Source organism: Salmo salar, chromosome ssa25 (assembly GCF_905237065.1).
Source record: "Salmo salar chromosome ssa25, Ssal_v3.1, whole genome shotgun sequence".
NCBI classification, from domain to species: Eukaryota; Metazoa; Chordata; class Actinopteri; order Salmoniformes; family Salmonidae; genus Salmo; species Salmo salar.
Window position 1 is genome coordinate 19,488,270 of NC_059466.1, and position 24,438 is coordinate 19,512,707.

The 24,438-nt window shown below is 43.2% G+C and overlaps 1 protein-coding gene across 1 annotated transcript in view; it reads left to right on the forward strand.

Moving 5' to 3' along the window:
- Nucleotides 1-1,615: 1,615 nt before the first annotated feature.
- LOC106586291 (parathyroid hormone 2 receptor) overlaps nt 1,616-24,438 on the forward strand; it is a 153,825-nt gene continuing 131,002 nt past the window's right edge. The window contains exons 1-7 of the mRNA XM_045707894.1: nt 1,616-1,734; nt 1,998-2,303; nt 2,420-2,507; nt 10,153-10,252; nt 21,664-21,774; nt 21,993-22,120; nt 22,396-22,493. Coding sequence (XP_045563850.1) covers nt 1,616-1,734; nt 1,998-2,303; nt 2,420-2,507; nt 10,153-10,252; nt 21,664-21,774; nt 21,993-22,120; nt 22,396-22,493 — 950 coding nt within the window. The remainder of the gene's footprint in view (nt 1,735-1,997; nt 2,304-2,419; nt 2,508-10,152; nt 10,253-21,663; nt 21,775-21,992; nt 22,121-22,395; nt 22,494-24,438) is intronic.

The following is a 24,438-nucleotide window of genomic DNA, read 5'->3' on the forward strand; positions in this document are numbered from 1 at the left end:
AAGCGAAAACAGGATTTTTGAAATTTTGCCTCATTTATTGAAAATAAAAACGGAAATACCTTATTTACTTAAGTATTCAGACCCTTTGCTATGAAACTCAAAATTGAGCTCAGGTGCATCCTGTTTCCACTGATCTTCCTTGACATGTTTCTACAACTTGGGGCTTGTTACCCCTTTATGGTTATGAATGTATTTCTACCTGTCATTTAGACATTTAGTGTGTGCTAGTTTTTTTCTTCATTTAACCTTTATTTAACTAGGTAAGTCAGTTAAGAACAAATTCTTATTTACAATGACAACCTACCCCAACCCAGACTACACTGGGCCAATTGTGCGCTGGATGGGATGCAGCCTGGATTTGAACCAGGTACTGCAGTGATCCCTCATGCATAGAGATGCAGTGTCTTAGACCACTGCACCACTCAGCAACCTCGCTAGCAGTAAATGCTAGTTAACATAAGCTGCTAGCAGTGCTAGCTAACAACCTTACGAGAAGATCGTCTGTGGCAAAATATATTAAAAAAGATAACATAACTTAATTGCAGTTGTAAATGTTTCCACTAGTGACTGATAGCTTTACAGTTAATCTTACTTTATAGCCTTTTAGCTATTTTACACAGCATTTTATGACATATAGCTAGCTATGTGTTTATTTTAATTGTATTTTTTATTTTGGTTGGTTATTTTCATTTTTATAAATGTACCCCCTTTTTCTCCCCAATTGGTAGTTACAGTCTTGTCCCATCGCTGCAACTCCCGTACAGACTCAGGAGAGGCGAAGGTCCTGGGCCATGCATCCTTCAAAAGGACCCTGACAAGCCGCAATTCTTCTCGACACACTGCTCGCTTATCCTGGAAGCCAGCCGCACCAATGTGTCAGAAGAAACACCGTCCAACTTATGACCATGTCAGCGTGCATGTGCCCAGCCCGCCACAGGAGTCGCTAGAGCGCAATGGGACAAGGGCATGCCGGCCAAACCCTCCCCTAACCAATTGTGCATCACCACATGGGTCTCCCGGTCATGGCCAGCTGCAACACAGCCCGGGATCAAACCCGGATCTGTAGTGACATCTTTTGTACTGCAATGCAGTGCCTTAGACAGGTTGCACCACTCGGGAGGACAGCTAGCTACGTTTTTAAAAGAGAGCTTTTAAATTGGCACCTCTCCCCCTGCAGGTTAATAGGGTTAGGGGCTATCTAAAAAAAAAGATTAGTGGTTAGGGTTAGGGAAGGTTTTGGGTAAGGGTTAGGGGCCATCTGTTAGATTAGGGGTCAGGGTTTAGGTTAATGGTCAGTTCCTTACAGTTCCTAATATAATTTCATGTTTTATTTTCAGATGAGAATATACAAGAAGAAAACAGACTGTGGAAGCTATGTCTCTGAGATGATACAGCATGCCGTGAAGGCAGTAGAAAATGCGCAGAACTTAAAGGGGGCTACCAGGGTGTTCAACATTCCACCAAGAACCCTACGGTCTTCAGAGGGAAGGAGGTGAAAGACCCAGGATTCAGCCAAATGCGCGGAGTGCCAGTCTTCTCTTCCATGTATGAAAGTTACCTTGTCAACCACATTCAACAAATGGAAATAGCCCTATTTGGTCAAACATCATGGGACATGAGAAGACTCGCCTTCGATCTGGCAGAGAGGATGGGAATCAAGCACAGGTTCAGCAAAGGAAAGGGGTATGCAGGAGTGGATTGGTTCAGTGGCTTCATGAAGCTCAACCCTCAACTGTCAGTTTGAGTACTGCAAGCAACCAGTCTTGCGAGGGCCTTGGGCTTTAATAAGCTTAAGGTTGACCAGTTTTTTACGGCCTACGAGGACATTTTAAACAGCGTCATGGACATCGGGCCAACGAAGATTTGGAACATGGACGAGACGGGAATACGAAACATCCAGAAACCGTTGCCAGTGGTGGCCACCAAGGGAGCGTAATAGGTTTCACGGATGACTAGCACAGGAGGTGCTTCACAGTCACAGTAATTTGGACTATCAGTGCAGCGGGGCAGTACGTCCCGTCCCTCTTCATCTTCCCCCAGAAGACGATGAATGAACACCTGCTGGTTGGAGCACCTCCAGGGTCCATTGGAAGGGTGAGTGACTCAGGCTTTGTGGACAGTACCATATTTGTCGGCTGGCTCCACCACTTTGCCCGCAGTGTTGGTTGTACCCCTGAGGAACCCCACATCCTCATCCTCGATGGGCACCACTCCCATAAGACCCTGGAGGCTGTTCTGACAGCAAGAGGCCATGGAGTGATTCACATCACTCTGCCACCCCACTGCAGCCACAAGCTGCAGCCGTTAGACTGTACCGTCTTCAATATATATTTGCATATAGTGATTAGAAGTGTTTATTGTACCAATACTCATGTGTTCTTGTTGTTTGTTTGTTTTTGTTTAAACCAACAACCAACAGCTGCAACTGCAGCAGTTCTATTGGAGTTGTCCCTAAGGCCGAGGATCCAGGAGGCGAGACGAGGAAGAGGAATGCAGAGTCTGCGGCTGTACTGAAAGCCTCACCTTACAAAACCTTTTGCTCTTGAATGTCATTTTAAAGACCGCTGGGATTTGAAAAACTTGCATTATTCCAATAAAATGTAGTGCAATTGTACATAATGGATTGTAAGGAAAAGGAACAACATTTAAATAACAAAGAAAATGAATGTGCAGGTGAGTTAAAAAGAGGGACTTTACATCAAATCTCCTCATAGTGCAGATATTAATTGTGACATATCGAACACCATTTCCCCCCATATTTTATTTAAATATTTAAAATAAGACAACTAAACTTAGCTTTTAAGTATCACTTACTAAAGAATTTCTAAATACAACTGATTAAATGGGGGGTACTTTAACCCCGGTACTTTAAAAAAGCGCCCCTTCTCTAAAACCAACATTTCATGAAATGTAAACTGAAAAATGTAAACTATAACCATTTATTTCCCTTTATAGTTTATTTGCCTAAGCATGACCTTCGTCCACATACCATTTTTTCCCCCAAACATTGCTTTTTTGTGTCAGCAATTAAACATTGTTATTAGGGGGGGCTAGTTACCCCCTAGTACCCTACGAATGTGTTGAGGTGAGCTCAACTCAATCCAACGGGCGTTTCTGATCCGACAAGCCTTAGAGTGGGCAATTCAATTCAATCGGCCCAGGACAGATATGATGAAATATTACAATATTGGGATTACAATTGTATTTACGTATATTGTCCAGAATATAACATGAAGTGATGCACCACTCAAAAGTTATTTCACACTGTAGTTGCATTGGGAGTTAATTGAGTTGAGATGATTGATGATTGGAGCTGTAGGGGAACTGATGCTGTGGAGGAATGGATGTTTGTGGATTCATTCACACGCTGGGCTGATAAACATATTGGAGACAACATATGTGGAGTTCAGGCCAAGTTTATTCTGTTACTTTACCATCAGATGGAAGGGAACAAAACCAAATAGAACACCCTCTCTCACACACTTTGGTGGCAGCAGCGACAGAGTCTGTGCGTTTTATTGTGCAATTATTGATGTTTCACTTTTTTTATCCTGCCTCATACCCAGTTCATAGATAAGTTGCCGACTTCCTGCTCAGTACATTGTCTGTGTCTAAAATGACACACTATTCCCTTTATAGTGCACTTTACCAGGGCCCATAAGGCTCTAGCCAAAAGTAGTGCACTATATAGGGAATAGGGTTACATTCGGGATGTGACCTGTGTATCTGGAGGAACTAGTAAAGAGGACGATATCAATTGTTAGATTTTAATTAGCATTGATAATTGGATGCTCGGAGGGCACCATGCCATTACTAGTTGAGCACATGCTGCTTCTATCTTCTATAAGGAAAATGATGGTTTAGTGTGATGCACACACACTTGTGTAGCTTCTGATTACAGTCTGCTTGTATTATTTCCACCTGTTGTTCGTGCCTTCAGTCGCAGTGGTATGGTGAGTAATATCAATGGAAGCGGTCATGTTATTGTTGAACTCCACATCTTGCAAAGTACAACCTGTCTTGGTCACATATGAATGTGATTTCAAATATATTGGCAGAGTAGGCCTATTTAGTGTTGAAATTATTTTGTCCTGGTATGACATCGGACATTTTTTTCTCCACTCGGCTAAAGACAGATTATTTCCTGCATTTATAGCGCCCATGCCAACTTTCGGGTCAGTCCTTCGAACGAAGTTTCAGCACCAAGGATAGCTCATCAGCCACTTTAGCAAATTACGTTAAACGGTCCTTGAATAGAAGAGTTTCTGAAATAATAATCGCCTGTGGGCAGATTCTGCGTTTTTGACCAAATTACGCGATATATGACTGCGATTACTGAAATATTTCACTAGTCAAGAGTTGCTTCAAAGTGTGTTTCTGCTTACGATGCATTGCGCGATCAAACCTGGAATGTGATATATGTATTAGGTGGAATTTCGTGTCAGGATATGCAACGCTGTTCATTTACTGTTCAGTCATTTGGATGCTGATAAAACTGCACTGAATGTACAAGGACTCTTTGGAAATTAAAGAAGAGAAAGGGTGATTTTGCCGAACCACCAAAAGATCCCCGCGCTTTAGTTTAGCGGTAACAACAGCACGTGCCTTTTCACGTCTTCACTCAGCTTGTTGAGGACGGAAAGAGAATTCGCGCCCTTCTCTCTAAAAAGACAACTGGAATGTACAAACTTGTTCTGAGAAGTCCTGGCAGAATGTATATGCTATAGCCTACTATATGGAAAAATAAACGTGTATTATGGATAAGGAATTATTGTTAATGTGTTTGCGAGCTTTCTCTGACCTTTTCCTATTTTTTTGCGCTTGTTATTGACATTGTATGAACACGTCACCTTATATTTATTATCGTAAAAACGTGTTTTGAAGATTTTACAGTCATAGTCGACAAAAAGTCAGATATTTGTCATGTGTCTTATATGGAAAGGTGAACCAGACAACGACTATTGGAGTCAGAATGGCAAATAATTATTATTTGAAATTACGTTTAACCTAACTACATTTAGAGTTTCAAAGAGATAGGTGACTGTCCTGTTTGGAAGTATGGTGAAGTGGATCTTATGGAACTTGGTCTCATTCCTCCTGTGCTGGACGTTTGTTAACGCACAGGTAAGAAACAAAACCTAGTCCTAATTGTTCAGCTGTGTTCAGAATATGACAGGGAATGTCCGATTTTTATTTTTTATTAGTGCATTATGTTTAGAATAGTATAAATTGCCAAAGTTGAACATTGAGTCGGCAAACAATTTTTATCAGCTGTAGAAAATCATATTTATGTTTTCATAATGAGTCAAATATTTAACAGACTCAGTTCCCACTGGGCACAGGCGTTAATTCAACGTATATTCCACGTAATTTCATTGAAATAATCGTGGAAACAACGTTGATTCAACCAGTCTGTGCCCAGTGGGTTGTCATTCAGTTGTGAAAATGTACTCCATTTGTCATCTCATCCATACAATGAGAAATCGGAAATTCGTCATCAGCGGGCAGCAGGCTCACTGATCTTGTTCAATTTAGAGACCCCTGTTATAATGTAGGCATTATGGAGACCCCTTAACAGTGTTGATATTCCCCACCTCACTGCAGTGTGTGGGGAATAGTGTGTGCAGTGTGTGACTCACTATTGTACAGTGCTGTGAAGGATGTTGTTTCCTTTTGTGTTTTTCTACATGCAATTACACCATGTGTGATGTTTACCCAAATAAAAGGCAGGATAGATACCCCTTATTTTTGCTTAGAGTGTGTATGACGCATCTAATTAAGGGATTGTGGTGTATATAATTATCTGTGCTCACTGTCAGTCAGTAGTGTGGTTTAGTTGTGCTTCAAACTTATCAGCCATCACTGTAGAGAATGGAGTACAACTCCTCCTCATGACCTCAAATACGTTTCTTAAGACACATGAGAGATCAACTTTGCAGGCACACATCTGGAAATAGAGAAGATACAGAATAGGCCATAGATGAGTGTAGGATATGTACTCATCTTTGCACATATTAAACCGTAATAATTGTAATGTCTGATCAACTAATACCACCTCTCATGTCTGATCAACCAGTACCACCTCTCCCCCACCTTGGTGACTGCAGAGTCTCTCATTCTGCCTCTATGCATCTCACATAACAGAATGATAACCCTTGTTAACCATCCTCCTACACAATATTTATTGTGTATGAACTCCCCCTGTGTCTTGACTCTCCTCTAAAACTTCCTCCAGAGATTTCTATTTACAGAGACCTTCTTAGTATTCTATAAGTGGTACTGGTGCTGAAGCAGTATATATATTAAAAATTCAAATAAAAAATGGATTAAAATTGATTGTTATTTTTCTCATCAATCTACAGACAATACCACATTATGACAAAGCAAAAACTGATTTTTAGACATTTTTGCAAATACTTATGAAAAAAACAACAACTTAAATATCACATTTAAATAACTATTCAGACCCTTTACTCAGTACTTTGTTGAAGCATCTTTGGGGGCGATTATAGCCTCAGATCTTCTTGGATATGACGCTACAAGTTTGGCACACCTGTATTTGGGGTGTTTCTCCCAATCTTCTCTGCATATCCTCTCAAGCTCCATCAGGTTGGATAGGGAGCGACTCTGCACAGCTATTTTCAGGTCTCTCCAGATGTTCGATCAGGTTCAAGTCTGGGCTCTGGTTGGGCTACTCAAGGACATTCAGAGACTTGTCCCGAAGCCACTCCTGTGTTGTCTTAGCTGTGTGCTTAGGGTTGTTGTCCTGTTGGAAGGTGAACCTTCGCTCCAGTCTGAATTCCTGAGTGCTCTGGAGCAGGTTTTCATCAAGGATCTCTCTGTACTTTGCTCTGTTCATCTTTCCCTTGACCCTGACCAGTCTCCCAGTCCCTGCCACTAAAAACATCCCCACAGCATGATGCTGCCACCACCATGCTTCACCGTAGGGATGGTGCCAGGTTTCCTCTAGACGTGACACTTGGCATTCAGGCCAAAGAATTCAGTCTTGGTTTCATCACACCAGAGAATCTTGTTTCTCGTGGTCTGAGAGTCCTTTAGGTGCCTTTTGGCAAATTCCATGTGGGCTGTCGTGCCCTTTACTGAGGAGTGGCTTCCATCTGGCCACTCTATCATAAAGGTCTGATTGGTGGAGTGCTGCGGAGATGGTTGTTCTTCTGGAATGTTCTCCCATCTCCACAGAAGAACTCTGGAACTCTGTCAAAGTGACCATCGAGTTCTTGGTCACCTCCCTGACCAAGGCCCTTCTCACCCGATTGCTCAGGTTGGCCGGACAGCCAGCTCTAGGAACAGTCTTGGTGGTTCCAAACTTCTTCCATTTAAGAATGATGGAGGCCACTGTGTTCTTGGGGACCTGCAATGCTGCAGAAATGTTTTGGTACCCTTCCCCAGATCTGTGCCTCGACACAATCCTGTCTCGGAGAAATACAGACAATTCCTTTGACCTCATGGATTGGTTTTTGCTCTAATATGCACTGACAACTGTGGGACCTTATATAGACAGGTGTGTGCCTTTTCAAATCTTGTCCAATCAATTTAATTTACCACAGATGGACTCCAATAAAGTTGTATAAACATCTCAAGGATGATCAATGGAAATAGGATGCACCTGAGCTCAATTTCGAGTCTCATAGCAAGGGCCTGAATACTTGTGTAAATAAGATATTTCTGTTTTTTATTTTTAATACATTTGCAAACATTTCTAAAAACCTGTTTTCTCTTTGTCATTATGGGGTATTGTGTATAGATTGATAAGGACAAAAATAATTCAATACATTTTAAAATAAGTCAGTAACGTAACAAAATGTAGAAAAATCAAGGTGTCTGAATACTTTCCGAATGCACTGTATCTCTGCTCTCTCCTATCCCTCTCACAGTATAACGGAATCACACACAGTAGCCTTAGGATCACTGGATGTATGACCTGTTTGGAATGAGCACTCCCTCACCTGCTTGGCTACTACAGGGTGAAGAGATATCAGTTTGCCCTGGAGAGAAACAACTGCCCACAGGTGTCAGAATAGGGGACTGTCAGTTATGACATATTAGTAATTTATATCTGCTGCAGAGTACCTTAGTGGAATGGCGAGGGTTCAATGAACCACGCTTGCATGATGAGTAACCTTAGGTCCAGGCTATGATGAGTAACTTTGCCTGAAACCTGAAGACTTGCATTCTCTCCCCAAGTTAATGCGTAAGGCTAAAACAGTAGTGTAACATGCAGGAGACTATAACAGTGGCAATTATGATAGACAGTGGGATATGACACATATCGTCACAGCCTGTAATTCTAATATCTATCCATTCCATCTGCTCATCAATGAAGGTTTATGGTCCCAATGCTCCCCAGTGCTCCACATGCCCCTTGGGCAAGAGATGTTCATCACAGATTGCACAAATTCGCCTTCCTATCATTTCCATTACCATTAGATGCTCCTAATGTGTCTGTGTCTGTAACTGTTGAAGTTTTTAGCATCTATGAGGTTGACCCCTGGTCAACCCCATTCAATCATTTACTGTAGGTGTACATGTAATTCAGACTGCCAGTGAGATGTGAAGGGCCATTCAGCTCCAGGCCTTGATGGACAATGTCAGTTAGTTTTTCAGGAATATGCTTGCAATTCAAATCAAATTTGAAGATATGCATGTGGACTGTGTGCCATTGAAAAATGTGTTCTGTACGAGGACATACAACATCTAAATAGTGATTTACATGGTAATATAAAACACATTCATAATGTTATTTTAAAAGGATATACAACCACGAACAAAAATGCAAACTCTTTCAACTCCTTCCTTGTCTGTATATGTCATGGCAAAAACCAAACTTTACTTTCTGAGAAAAATCTATTATCAAAATGAAAATAAATGGATAATTTATCTTGACTCTGGTTTGCGCCATTCAATGAGTCATCCACATCCACAAATAGTTTTCTTAACTCAAGAGTGATATGGCATTTGAAGACACCGTACAGTAACTGAACTCGAAAGGGCATAGAGTCATTCAAAGTACTTTAGGCTACTTTGGGCTCCCAGGTGGCGCAGCGGTCTAAGGCACTGCATCTCAGTGCTAGAAGCATCACTACAGACACCCTGGTTTGAATCCAGGCTGTATCACAACAAGCTGTGATTGGGAGTCCCATAGGGCGGCGCACACTAGGCCCAGCGTTGTCCGGGTTTGGCCGGTGTAGGCCGTCATTGTAAATAAGAATTTGTTCTTAACTGACTTGCCTAGTTAAATAAAGGTTAAATTCTAATAAAAAATAATTGAGGAAAGCATACACAGACTTAGAATATGTTTGTTATTCCGTAAGGCACAAATATAACAACAGAACAAGTTCCAAAACATTTGAAGTAAATATCCTTCACAATATGGTAATGATTGTGCATTCTGTATTGTTTGAACACTGTTCAATATTTTGTGTGGGATTTGAAAGGGAAGCATTGCTTTAATTGTTATTGGGTTCAAATACATGTGTATTTGAGTATCTGACATTTAAAATACTTTTTTTCTGTGTATTTGAGTATTTTCAAATACACAGCCCAAAACAAGTACTTTTATTTGAGTATTTGACTGGTTATTTGTAAAACATATATATATATCTTACAAAATTGTATTGAAGAGTATTTTCAAACGCTTGTTTCAAATACTATTTTCAAATACCTGGGTTAAATTCATGGGAGTGTATTTGAGTCAATGTATTTGAGTATTTTCAAATACATTAAAATATTCAGCCACTTGGCTTTTCAAATAAAATATATCTGAGTACTTACTTTGAATGTACATGAAAGTAATTGATATATTTGAAATAGTATTTGAACCCAGGTCTGGTTTTTATGTGGGTGCATTGTTATAAATGTTTTCTTCATGTTAACCATTTCCGATCTCTATGCATTTCCAATCTCTTTCATTACTTGTGAATCATTTGAAAAGTCTGTGACCAATCTTTATGTCGCTGTGTGAAATACTGTAAGGCCGTAATCAGATCATAGGGTCACAAGGTCTTTGAGAACATTAGACAACCACTCAGAAGAGATGTTAACTTAGTATTTTTTTTGTCAGAAACTTGTAAACCTCAAATTATCTCAGAAAAATTAATGAGACTAACACTAGCCACTGCTTGTCGTCTGCAGGGTGGATCTGATGAGAGTCTGACAGCAGAGGAGCAGATGTACATTCTGTATGACATTAAACTCCAATGCCACCAGAACCTCTCCACCCGCGACCCTGCAGGTAATAACAACATATACTGTGGACTGTAACCTTAAACATGCCCTAACTTGACATATCTCTGTGGTGCTGTATTGCTTCTGTGAGTCATAGTTAAGCAGACATACTCTAAGTAAATACGTTTTCCCTGAAACCAACGTACATGTGGTAAAATAAGACGTCCGCCCCCTGACTGACTTCCAGAATTACAATGCAAGTCAAGGAAATAATAAACAGTATGCAGTATGGACACTGTCTCGTTGGCCAAACGTTATATCCTAATTTGACTTTGGGGCAGGTCATGTTGTTCTTGACAATACCGTCTCTGGTAAACACACACTATATCAAATCAAATCAAAGTTTATTTGTCACATGCACAGGATACAGAAGGTGTAAATGGTATAGTGAAATGGTTACTTGCATAGTGGAGTCTTTTGTTTAGACATGTAGCTAGCTAGCTAAACAATGAACCATAATCCCAACTCATAAAGTTACTACCCTGCATGAATCTGCAGGTAGCGAACCAACTAGGTTCAATGTTAGCTAGCTAGCTAACATTAGGCTATAACTAGCAATGCCAATGGCTCTGAGATATGAATAATATTACTACACAGATCATACACGTAACGTTAGCTAGCGAGCCAGCCAGCTAACGTTAGCTAGCTAGCTAACAGTATGCTTTAACCTCTTCGCTATAGGGGGCAGTATTTTCACGGCCAAATCAAACCCAAATCAAACGGCCTACTTATTGGGCCCAGAGTCACATATTTGCATATTATTGGATAGAAAACACTCTGAAGTTTCTAAAACTGTTTGAATGGTGTCTGTGAGTATAACAGAACTCATATGGCAGGCAAAAACCTGAGAAAATTCCAAGCAGGAAGTGGCCTGTCTGAGAATTTGTAGTTCTTCTTTTGATTCTCTATCGAAACTACAGTATCTGTGGGGTTACGTTGCACTTTCTAAGGCTTCCATTGGCTCTCTAAAGCCTTCAGAAAGCGGATTGAGGCGTCTCCTGTCTCTGGGCAGAGTATAGTAGCTCAGTTTCTCAGTGGTCTACCTGGTGACAAAGAGATTGGATATGCGCATTCACGCGTCCACGCTGTTTTTTCTTTTCCTCTTTGAATGAATACACTATTGTCCGGTTGGAATATTATCGCTATTTTATGAGAAAAATACCATAAAAATTGATTTTAAACAGCGTTTGACATGCTTCTAAGTACGGTAATGGAACATTTTGAATTTTTTGGTCTCGAATTGCGCTCGCGCGTTACCCTTTGGATAGTGACCTGAACGCACGAACAAAACGGAGGTATTTGGACATAACTATGGATTATTTGGAACAAAAACAACATTTGTTGTTGAAGTAGCAGTCCTGGGAGTGCATTCTGACGAAGATCAGCAAAGGTAATACCATTTTTCTAATACTAATTCTGAGTTTAGTGTGTCCCGAAGTTGCCGGGTGTCAAAATAGCTAGCCGTGATGGCTGAGCTATGTACTCAGAATATTGCAAAAAGCTATTTAAAAATCTGACATAGCGATTGCATAAAGGAGTTCTGTATCTATAATTCTTAAAATAATTGTTATGTATTTTGTCAACGTTTATGATGAGTAATTTAGTAAATTCACCGGAAGTTTTCGGTGGGAATACATTTTCTGAACATCACACGCCAATGTAAAAAGCAGTTTTTTGATATAAATATGAACTTGATTGAACAAAACATGCATGTATTGTATAACATAATGTCCTAGGAGTGTCATCTGATGAAGATCATCAAAGGTTAGTGCTTCATTTAGCTGTGTTTTGGGTTTTTGTGACATATATGCTTGCTTGGAAAATGGCTGTGTGATTATTTTTGGCTATGTACTCTTCTAACATAATCTAATGTTTTGCTTTCGCTGTAAAGCCTTTTTGAAATCGGACAATGTGCTTAGATTAACGAGAGTCTTATCTTTAAAATGGTGTAAAATAGTCGTATGCTTGAAAAATTGAAATTATTGCATTTTTGAGGTATTTGTATTTCACCCCAAGCTCTTCCATTGGATTTTTGCGAGGCGTTCCGCTAACGGAACCCCTAGATGTAAGAAGTTCACTTGCAATAAAACAACTTTCTGACTAAATTACAAATGTATAATATCTGAAAATGTACCTAGCTAGACTCTCTTACCTGTATACATGGATGAACGCTTCTCCCTATCTGTCACAGATGCCATGGTTCCCCTTAGTTTGAAGATGTAATCCGGAGACAGGTGTTTGACTCTCTCCGCATAGTTGCAGTCAAATGCCAGAATTGTCTCCATCTACTAAGCTATCATACTCTGCTTCCACGGGCATCCAACTAATTTCAAAACTCGGTCCTCCAGAAAGTGGAGAGCAACACTTTTGCAGTTCTTCATGAGATCTTTAAAAAAAGCTATGTGAAAAAGGATAACCTACACATACGGTGCAGCTCATGTTATAGACAGAAGTGCGTTACATGGCAGACCAATCCGAACTCATCTCTAGGCATGTCCAGCCCATCCATTATCTCAGACATTAATGGCTAGCGAGAAGGTTCCTGCCTTTTTCCGTGGCTAAACCAACAAGGCTTGTAATTTAGCAATTCTATTCGTATTGTAATGGTCCTGTGTGTTGCTGGTGTAGAGAGTCAGGCGCAGGACAGCAGATATGAGTAATCAACGTACTTTACTCAAAAATACAAAACACAAAGCAACATAGCGAGCCCACAAAAACGGACTGATGTACAATTAACAATCACTCACAAACAAAACATGGGGAACAGAGGGTTAAATAATAAACAAGTAATTGGTTGAGTGAAGCCAGGTGTGAAAGACAAAGACACAACAAATGGAAAATGAAAAGTGGCTCGACGGTGGCTAGAAAGCTGGTGATGTCGACCGCCGAACGCCGCCCGAACAAGGAGAGAGACCGACTTTGGCGGAAGTCGTGACAGTACCACCCCTTGACGTGTGGCTCCAGCAGCGCGCCGACACTGACCTCGGGGACGACCCGGAGGACGAGGCGCAGGGCGATCCGGATGGAGACGGTGGAAATCCCGCAGCAACGAAGGGTCCAGGACGTCCTCCACCAGCACCCAGCATCTCTCCTCCGGACCGTACCCCTCCCACTCCACGAGGTACTGAAGGCCCCTCACCTGACGCCTCGAGTCCAGGATGGCTCGAACAGCATACGCCAGCGCCCCCTCGATGTCCAGGGGGCGGAGGAACCTCCCGCACCTCAGATGCCTGGAGTGGACCAGCCACCACCAGCCTGAGGAGAGACACATGGAATGAGGAATTAATACAATAATCTGGGGGAAGCTGTAACCTGTAGCAAACCTCATTCAGTGGAGACTGAACGAGGCATGCTTCAGGTTACAGCTTCCCCCAGATTATCGTATTAATTCCTCAGACTTTAGATGGCCCCACAAACCACGGGCCCAGCTTCCGGCAGGGCAGGTGGAGGGGCAGGTGGAGGGTCGAGAGCCAGACCCGGTCCCCCGGTGCGAACAACGGTGCCTCGCTGCGGTGGCAGTCGGCACCCACTTTTTGCCGCCTCACGGCCCGTTGTAGGTGCACATGGGCGGCGTTCCAGGTCTCCTCTGAGCGCTTAACCTCTATGGGCTAGGTGGGACGCTAGCGTGCCACCCGTGGTGCACTCCATCAACAGCAGGTGCATTTCAAGAGCGGCAAATTTGAATCCAAATAAATGTCAAAATTCAAATTTTTCAAAAATACAACTATTTTACACCATTTGAAAGATAAACATCTCCTTAATCTAACCACGTTTTACGATTTCAAAAAGGTTTTACGGCGAAAGCATAAATTTAGAGTATGTTAGGACAGTACATTTACAAGAGTTGTGTGTAATGTTTTGTCAAGTCAAAGACAGGGTCACCAAAACCATAAAATTAGCTAAAATGATGCACTAACCTTTTACAATCTCCATCAGATGACACTCCTAGGACATTATGTTAGACAATGCATGCATTTTTAGTTCTATCAAGTTCATATTTATATCCAAAAACAGCGTTTTACTATGGCATTGATGTTGAGGAAATCGTTTCCCTCCAATAACCGGCAGTCAAGTCAGCGTCACAAATTAAATAATTAAAATTAGAAAACATTGCTAAAATATTATATTGTCATTTAAAGAATTATAGATTTACATCTCTTGAACGCAATCAACTTGCCAGATTTAAAAATAACCTTACTGGGAAATCACACTTTGCAATAATCTGAGCACTGCGCCCAGAAAAATACGCGTTGCGATACAGACTAGACGTCATGTTGGGGAGATCTAAAATCGAAAATACTATGTAAATAATCCATTACCTTTGATTCTCTTCATCAGATGTCACTTCCAGGTATCACAGGTCCATAACGAATGTAGTTTTGTTCAAAAAAGCTCATCATTTATGTCCAAAAATCTCCGTCTTGTTAGCACATGATCTAAGCCAGCCGGACTTCTCGTCATGAACGAGGGGAAAAAATATATTTCCGTTCGTTCAAACATGTCAAACGTTGTATAGCATAAATCATTAGGGCCTTTTTAACCAGAACATGAATAATATTCAAGGTGGACGAATGCATACTCTTTTATAACGTATTGGAACGAGGGTACCCAACATGAACTCGCGCGCCAGGTGTCTAATGGGACATCATCGTTCCATGGCTCTTGTTCGGTCAGATCTCCCTCCAGAAGACTCAAAACACTTTGTAAAGGCTGGTGACATCTAGTGGAAGCAATAGGAAGTGCCAAAATATTCCTCAGCCCCTGTGTTTTTCAATGGGATAGGTTTAAAGTCAATACAACACATCAGGTATCCACTTCCTGTCAGAAAATGTCTCAGGGTTTTGCCTGCCAAATGAGTTCTGTTATACTCACAGACACCATTCAAACAGTTTTAGAAACTTTAGAGTGTTTTCTATCCATATATAATAAGTATATGCATATTCTAGTTACTGGGTAGGATTAGTAACCAGATTAAATCGGGTACTTTTTTTTTATCCAGACGTGCAAATGCTGCCCCCTAGCCCTAACAGGTTAAACCATTCGTCCTCCGCAGGAGCTTCGATCTGTCTCTGATACCAAGGTGCCAGAACTGGCTGATACCCCAGTACACACTGGAGAGAGGTTAGTGGAGGAGTGGCGGAGTGAGTTTTGGGCCATCTCTGCCCAGGGGATGAACGCCACCCACTCCCCCGGCTGGTCCTGGCAATATGACCACAGAAACCTACCCACATCATTTACATTTACATTTAAGTCATTTAGCAGACGCTCTTATCCAGAGCGACTTACAAATTGGTGGATTCACCTTATGATATCCAGTGGAACAACCACTTTACAATAGTGCATCTAAATCTTTTAAGGGGGGGGTTAGAAGGATTACTTTATCCTATCCTAGGTATTCCTTAAAGAGGTGGGGTTTCAGGTGTAAGGGAGGAGGGAGGAGATGGTAGGATTTAGAAAACCGATCCACAACGACCAGGATCGTGGTGTTTCCCTGTGAGGGAGGAAGATCTATCAGGAAGTCCACTGACAGGTGCGACCATGGCCGTTGTGGAACGGGTAGGGGTTGCAATTTCCCTCTGTGCAGGTGCCTGGGAGCCTTGCACTGGGAATACACCGAGCAGGAGGAAACATAAACCCTCACGTCCTTGGCCATGGTGGGCCACCAGTACTTCCCACTAAGGCAACGCACCGTCCGACCAATGCCAGGATGACCAGAGGAGGGTGACGTGTGGGCCCAATTGATCAAACGGTCGCGGACAGCAGACGGAACGTACAGGCGCCCAGCTGGACACTGGGGGGGAGTGGGCTCTGTGCGTAACGCCCACTCGATGTCCGCTTCCAGCTCCCACACCACCGGTGCCACCAGGCAAGAGGCCGGAAGTATGGGAGTGTGATCAAAGGACCGCTCCTCTGTGTCATACATCCGGGACAGTGCATCTGCCTTAGCGTTCTGGGAACCTGGTCTGTAGGACAGAGTGAAAACAAAACGGGTTAAGAACATAGCCCACCTTGCCTGGCGAGGGTTCAGTCTCCTCGCCGCCCGGATGTACTCCAGATTGCGGTGGTCAGTCCAAATGAGAAAAGGGTGTTTAGCCCCCTCAAGCCAATGTCTCCACGTCTTCAGAGCCTTGACAACAGCCAACAGCTCCCTATCCCCCACATCATAGTTTCGCTCTGCCAGGCTGAGCTTCTTCAAAAAGAAAGCACAGGGGCAGAGCTTTGGTGTCGTGCCCGAGCACTGAGAGAGCACGGCTCCTATCCCAGTCTCGGACGTGTCCCCCGCCACTATGAACGCCAAAGAGGGATCTGGATGAGCCAGTACGGGAGCCGAGGTAAACAGAGCCTTCAGGTGACCAAAAGCCCTGTCCGCCTCAGCCGACCACTGCAGCCACACCGGTCCCCCCTTCAGCAGTGAGGTAATGGGAGCTGCTACCTGACCAAAACCCCGGATAAACCTCCGGTAGTAGTTGGCAAACCCTAGAAACCACTGCACTTCATTTACCGTGGTGGGAGTCGGCCAATTATGCACGGCTGAAATGCGGTCACTCTCCATCTCCACCCCTGACGTGGAAATGCGGTACCCTTGGAAGGAGACGGACTGTTGTAAGAACAGACATTTCTCAGCCTTGATGTACAGATCATGCTCCAACAGTCGACCAAGCACCCTGCGCACCAGGGACACATGCTCGGCGCGTGTAGTGGAGTATATCAGAATGTCGTCGATATACACCACTACACCCTGCCCGTGCAGGTCCCGGAAAATCTCGTCAACAAAGGCCTGGAAGACTGATGGAGCATTCATCAACACGTACGGCATGACGAGGTACTAAATGCCGTCTTCCACTTGTCCCCCTCCCGAATACGCACCAGGTTGTAAGCGCTCCTGAGATCCAATTTTGTGAAGAAGCGCGCCCCGTGCATTGACTTGATCGCACTGGCGATGAGAGTCAGTGGGTAGCTGTACCTCACAGTAATCTGATTGATTCCTCGATAGTCAATACACGAGCGCAGACCTCCATCCTTCTTCTTCACAAAAAAGAAACTCAAGGAGGCAGGTGAAGTGGAAGGCCGAATGTATCCCTGCCCCAGGGATTCGGAGACATATGTTTCCATAGCCGCCGTCTCCTCCTGTGACAGAGGATACACGTGACTCCTAGGAAGTGCTGCGTCTACCAGGAGATTTATCGCACAATCCCCCCATCGATGGGGTGGTAATTGAGTCGCCTTCTTCTTACAGAAGGTGAGAGCCAAATCGGCATATTCTGAGGGAATGCGCACGGTGGAGACCTGGTCTGGACTCTCCACCATAGTTGCACCGACGGAAACCCCTACACACCTCCCTGAGCACTCTCGTGACCACCCCTTGAGAGCCCTCTGTTGCCACGAAATAATGGGGTTATGTCAGGCCAACCAGGGTAGGCCCAGCACCACGGAAAAGCAAGAGAATCTATGAGGAAGAGACTGATTCTCTCCTTGTGACCCTCCAAACATGTCTAGTGGAGCGGTGGCCTCCCTAATCAACCCTGACCCTAATGGTCGACTATCTAGGGCGTGCACAGGGAAGGGCATATCCACAGGAACAAAGGGGATCCTTAAACTATGGGGAAATGAACGGTCAATAAAATTCCCAGCTGCGCCTGGATCTACTGGCGCCTTATGCTGGGAATGCGGGGAACACTCAGGAAATGAAATAAACACATACATGTGAGCAACAGGGGGCTCTGGGTGAGCCTGGTGCCGACTCACCTGGGGTGACACGATAGTGCCCTGCCTGCTGCCTCGACTCCCTGAGGAACCCCCCCAGCACCGACCAGCAGTGTGTCCTCTGCGGCCACACATGGTGCAGGCAATGGCCCCTCCTCCGGTCGCCCTAAGCGCAGCACCTCCCAGCTCCATGGGCGTCGGAGCGGAGGTGCTGGGGGATGGAACTGACAGGCCCCGATCCGGACGTCTGCGGGAAGGCAGTATGTTGTCCAGCCGGATGGACAGGTCCACCAGCTGATCCAACGTGAGGGTGTTGACTCGGCAGGCCAGCTCCCGACGGACGTCCTCGTGCAGACTGCACCGGTAGTGATCGATAAGGGCCCTGTCATTCCATCCCTCGCTGGCGGCCAGGGTCCGGAAGTCCAAGGCGAAATCCTGCATGCTCCTCGTCCCCTGCCTCAGGTGGAACAGACGTTCAGGCGGGTGGTCGAACATGCCCGAAAGCGGCAGGTGAACTCTGCGTAATGGTCCAACGCCGCGTCTCCTTCACTCCAGACGGCGTTGGCCCACTCCAGGGCTTTGCCTGAGAGGCAGGAGACGAGGGCGGACACGCTCTCACGCCCCGATGGAGCCGGGTGGACGGTCGCCAGGTAGAGCTCCAGCTGGAGTAGGAACCCCTGGCATCCGGCAGCCGTCCCATCAACGTACTTTACTCAGAAATACAAAAATACAAAGCAACATAGCAAGCCCACAAAAACCGACCGATGTACAATTAACAATCACTCACAACATGGGGAACAGAGGGTTAAATAATAAACAAGTAATTGGTTGAGTGAAGCCAGGTGTGAAAGACAAAGACAGAACAAATGGAAAATAAACGCCGCCCGAACAAGGAGAGGGGTCGACTTCGGCGGAAGTCGTGACACGTATTTACAGATGGCATTCACGTTTGTTATTAAGGCACATGAAAGTTCACCTGTTCCAGAATGCATTTCTGCCAAAAAACTTTAAAATGTCTTTCCTGTGAAGTAATGATGTGCGACATATACGCCTAGTTTCCAGAAACAAGTCACATTTTGTTGTGTTACAGCTTAAATTCAAAATGGGTTAAATCATTTTTTTCTCACCTATCTACACACAAAATACCCTATAATGTCAAAGTGAAAACATGTTTTTAGAAATGTTTACAAGTTTATGGAAAATTAAATACAACATGCCTAAATTACATACACTACCATTCAAAAGTTTGGGGTCACATAGAAATGTCCTTGTTTTTTAAAGAAAAACACTTTTTTTTGTCTATTAAAATACAGGTGGTTGGTGGTTGCTGATAATGGGCCTCTGTACGCCTATGTAGATATTCCATAAAACAATCTGCCGTTTCCAGCTACAATAGTCAATTACAACATTAACAATGTCTACACTGTATTTCTGATCAATTTGATGTCATTTTAATCGACAAAAAATGTGTTTTTCTTTCAAAAACAAGGACATTTCTAAGTGACCCCAAACTTTTGAACGGTAGTGTAAGTATTCACACCCCCTTAGTCAATACTTTGTAGAAGCACCTTTGGCAGTGATTACAACTGTGGGTCTTTCTGGGTAAGTCTCTAAAAGCTTTCCACACCTGGATTGTGCAACATTTGCTCATTATTCTTCAAAATTCTTCAAGCTATGTCAAATTGGTAATAATTGGCAACCGTTTTCAGGTCTTGCCATAGGTTTTCAAGTAAATTTAAATCAAAACTGTAACTCAGCCACACATGAACATTCACTGTCTTCTTGGTAAGCAACTCCAGGGTAGATTTGGCTTTGTGTTTTAGTTTATTGTCCTGCTTGCCACATTTCTTGCAAACAGGATACATGTTTTGGAATGCTTTTATTCTGAACAGGCTTCCTTTTTTCACTCTGTCATTTAGGTTGGTATTGTGGAGTAACTACAATGTTGTTGGTTCATCCTCAGTTTTCTCCTATCACAGCCATTAAACTCTGTACAACTGTTCTAAAGTCACCATTGGCCTCATGGTGAAATCCCTGAGCGGTTTCCTAACAAAGGGGTTGAATACTTGTTGACTCAATACATTTTTGCTTTTTATTCTGTATTAATTTGTAAAACTGTTAAAAAACATAATTCCAAATTGATATTATCTGGTATTGTGAATAGTCCTATGACAACAAAATGTTATGCATTTTAAATTCAGGCTGTAACACAACAAAATATGAAAAAAGTCAAGGGGTGTGAATACTTTCTGATGGCACTGTATATACTGTCTTTAGCCAGAGAAGGCCATCGAGATCTACGAACAGTCTCGGAAGAAAAAACCCAAAGATGGAGCGCTGGCCTGCAAGATTGGTGGGTCCCAAGTGGCGCAGTGGTCTAAGGCACTGCATCTCAGTCCTAGAGGCATCACTACAGACTCTGGTTTGATTCCAGGCTGTGTCACAACCAGCCGTGATTGGGAGTCCCATAGGGTGGTGCACAATTGGCCCAGCGTCATCTGGGATAGGTTTTGGCCGGGGTAGGCCGTCATTGGAAATAACAATTTGTTCTTAACTGACTTGCCTAGTTAAATAAAGGTTTAATTTAAAATTAAAAAACATTTTTGCTATGATTTAGGTGCTATTTACAAACCTTTTATAAAACTTACACATCAAAGTAGTAAGTTTAAGGATAAATTCAATCATTATTTATTGCTAAACTCGGCAGGTTTTGTCTGACTAATAGTAATTCCTTCATAAACCTTTTTCATTTTCATATGTAGGGAAAGTACCTAGTCAGTTGTCTAACTGAATGTATTCAACTGAAATGTGTCTTCTGCATTTAACCCAAACCTTCTGAATCAGAGAGGTGCGGGGGGCTGTATTAATCAACATCCACTGTGCCCAACAAACAGTGGATTAACAGCCTTGCTCAGAGGCAGAACAACTGATTTTTACCTTGTCAGCTCGGGGATTTGATGCAGCAACCTTCTGGTTACTGGCACAACACTCTTCCCTCTAGCTACCTGCCTAGTGGTTAGATCCGCTTTGATATTCCCACAGTCATGTGCATTCAATTATAAATATATTTTAAATCTTTCATTGTTGCTAGCCATGGTGCCACCAAAAAGAAAACAAAACATCAAATTCAAGCTCGCAGTGATCAAATTCGCAGAGCAAAATTTGGGCGAGACAACAGCCAATCTAAAACGAGTGAGAGATGTAAAAAAGGTGGGCTTCAGCATTTGTCTGTGGTGGATCAGAAGAAGGCGAGACTGCAAGGTGGGTGCATTAAGGGAATAGACACCTGCCTCAAATAGAAGCCTGTCTCCAAATAAGCGGCAGTTATGTATTTGTATTTATTAAGCATCCCCAAAGTGGCAGTTACTCTTCCTGGGGTCCAGCAACATTAAGGCAGTTATATACAATTTTAAATATTACATGACATTAAAACACTTATGTTCAGTGATTGAAGCAAATAAACATCCAGGCTATTACTTTCAGTTTTATTACAGGTAAACAATTTAACCGTTATGATCGAGGCATAAAATCAGCCAAAGTGTGCACTCCTTGTGTTGCATGGGGAAGTGTGTTGAAATATCAATACAGTAAAGCATCAGTATTCCGAACAACCTTCATTCCCAACGTGTTCATATTTCTGAGGTTGTACACCGGTCACATACTGTAGTTGAAATGAGTAAACTCTGAATTCAAAGCATTCTACCTCTCCTCCAGATGACCTTTGCCCCCCTGGTTGGGACGGCCTGGTTTGCTGGCCTCAGGGTTACCCAGGAGCTGTCACCAAGGTCCCCTGCCCCAGCTATGTCTACGACTTCAACCACAAAGGTAACACCCAACTCTACTCTGCATGCATGAAAGAATGGGTTCCACATATAAATAGGATTAGAACACAATATCTCTGTGTGGTTCCCCTTTACCAGTGAATGATTGATAATATTGTACATTTTTTGTGAATTTTAATGCTTGAATTACCATATGTATTATCTCACATGTAACATGTGGAACCAAGTGAAGTGCTACAGTGTGTTGCTGATATGTTCCAGGTTACACCTACAGGAAGTGTGACATCAATGGGTCGTGGGTGTTTGTAGAGAGCCTGAACAGCACGTGGCCAAACTACTCAGAGTGTCTGGGCCCTGGGTTTATGAAGCCAAGCAACGAGAGAGGGAAAGTGGGTACTGTTATATAGCTACTGTAGACTAATCTTAAACCCAAACATAAACCCTTCATGTCACCATATATTGCATGTAAAATCATATGCTTTCATTCAAAGCCACTTATAGTTGACAGTGACACATAGAATATATCAGTATATGTGGCCCATGCGAGGAACAAACCCACAACCCTAGTGTTGCCAGAACCATGCTCAAACCCACTGGAACCACTACATGACTGTTTCAGCTGTATGGGCAGCTTTACGGTTATACATCCCTCTCTCTCTTCCAGCAGAATTTCTTTGAGCGGCTGTATGTCATGTACACTGTGGGCTATGCTGTGTCCTTCAGCTCTCTACTAGTGGCTATCTTCATCATTGGATACTTCAGGTGAGTGTGTGTGTGTGTGTGTGTGTGTGTGTGTGTGTGTGTGTGTGTGTGTGTGTGTGTGTGTGTGTGTGTGTGTGTGTGTGTGTGTGTGTGTGTGTGTGTGTGTGTGAATGTCTTTCTGAAAGAGTGTGAGAGGCTGCCAGTTATAATCATTTGATCAATAAAGACTCAGTTTTGCATACAAACACTGAGCCAAACCAATTTTGGTTTGACTTGTGCAAATGAGCACAATATAGCTGTTCCGTGGCTGTGCACTGCAAGGGTGAACATGTATTTGTCAACATGTAAATGCAGTCTGCAGAGTAATCCAAAATGAAAGCCACATTTTAGCAAATGTATTAAAAATAAAAAACAGAAATACCTAATTTACATAAGTATTTAAACACTTCATTCCACTAAGGTACCCTGCAGCAGATATAAATCACTGATATGTCGTAACTGACAGTCCCCTTCTCTGACACCTGTGGACAGTTGTTTCTCTCCAGGGCAAACTGATATCTCTTCACCCTGTAGTAGCCAAGCAGGTGAGGGAGTGCTCATTCCAAACAGGTCATACATCCAGTGATCCTAAGGCTACCGTGTGTGATTCCGTTATACTGTGAGAGAGATAGGAGAGAGCAGAGGTACAGTGCATTCGGAAAGTATTCAGACCCCTTGATTTTTCCCCAAAAAAATGTACGTTACTGACTTATTTTAAAATGTATTGAATTCTTTTTTTCCTTATCAATCTATACACAATACCCCATAATGACAAAGAGAAAACAGGTTTTTAGAAATGTCTGCAAATGTATTAAAAATAAAAAACAGAAATATCTTATTTACACAAGTATTCAGGCCCTTGCTATGAGACTCGAAATTGAGCTCAGGTGCATCCTGTTTCCATTGATCATCCTTGAGATGTTTCTATAACTTTATTGGAGTCCACCTGTGGTAAATTAAATTGATTGGTCATGATTTGGAAAGGCACACACACCTGTCTATATAAGGTCCCACAGTTGACAGTGCATGTCAAAGCAAAAAACATGTCATGAGGTCGAAATATTGTCCGTAGAGCTCCGGGACTGGATTGTGTCGAGGCACAGATCTGGGGAAGGGTAGCAACAAATTTCTGCAGCATTGAAGGGCCCCTAAAACACAGTGGCCACCATCATTCTCAAATGGAAGAAGTTTGGAACCATCAAGACTCTTCCTAGAGCTGGCTACCCTGCCAAACTGAGCAATCGGGGGAGAAGGGCTTTGGTCAGGGATGTGAACAAGAACCCGATGGTCACTCTGACAGAGCTCTAGTGTTCCTCTGTGGAGATGGGAGAACCTTCCAGAAGGACAACCATCTCTGTAGCACTCCACCAATCAGGCCTTTATGGTAAAGTGGCCAGACGGAAGCTCTGGCCACTCCTCAGTAAAAGGCCCGCTTTGAGTTTGCCAAAAGGCACCTAAAGAATCTCAGACCATGAGAAACAAGATTCTCTAGACTGATGAAACCAAGACTGAACTCTTTGGCCTGAATTCCAAGCGTCATGTCTGGAGGAAACCTGGCACAATCCCTACGGTGAAGCATGGTGGTGGAAGCATGTTTTTCAGCGGCAGGGACTAGGAGACTAGTCAGGGTCGAGGGAAAGATGAACAGAGCAAAGTACAGAGAGATCCTTGATGGAAACCTGCTTCAGAGCGCTCAGGACATCACCATTGGGCACCATCACCTTCCAACAGGACAACAACCCTAAGCACACAGACAAGACAGCGCATGAGTGTCGTCGGGACAAGTCTCTGGATGTCCTTGAGTGGCCCAACTAGAGCTCGGACTTGAACCCAATGTAACATCTCTGGAGAGACCTGAAAATAGCTGTGCAGCTACGCTTTCCATCCACCCTGACAGAATCGGCGGAGAAGAATTGGAGAAACCAAATACAGGTTTGCCAAGCTTGCCGCGTCATACCCAAAAAGC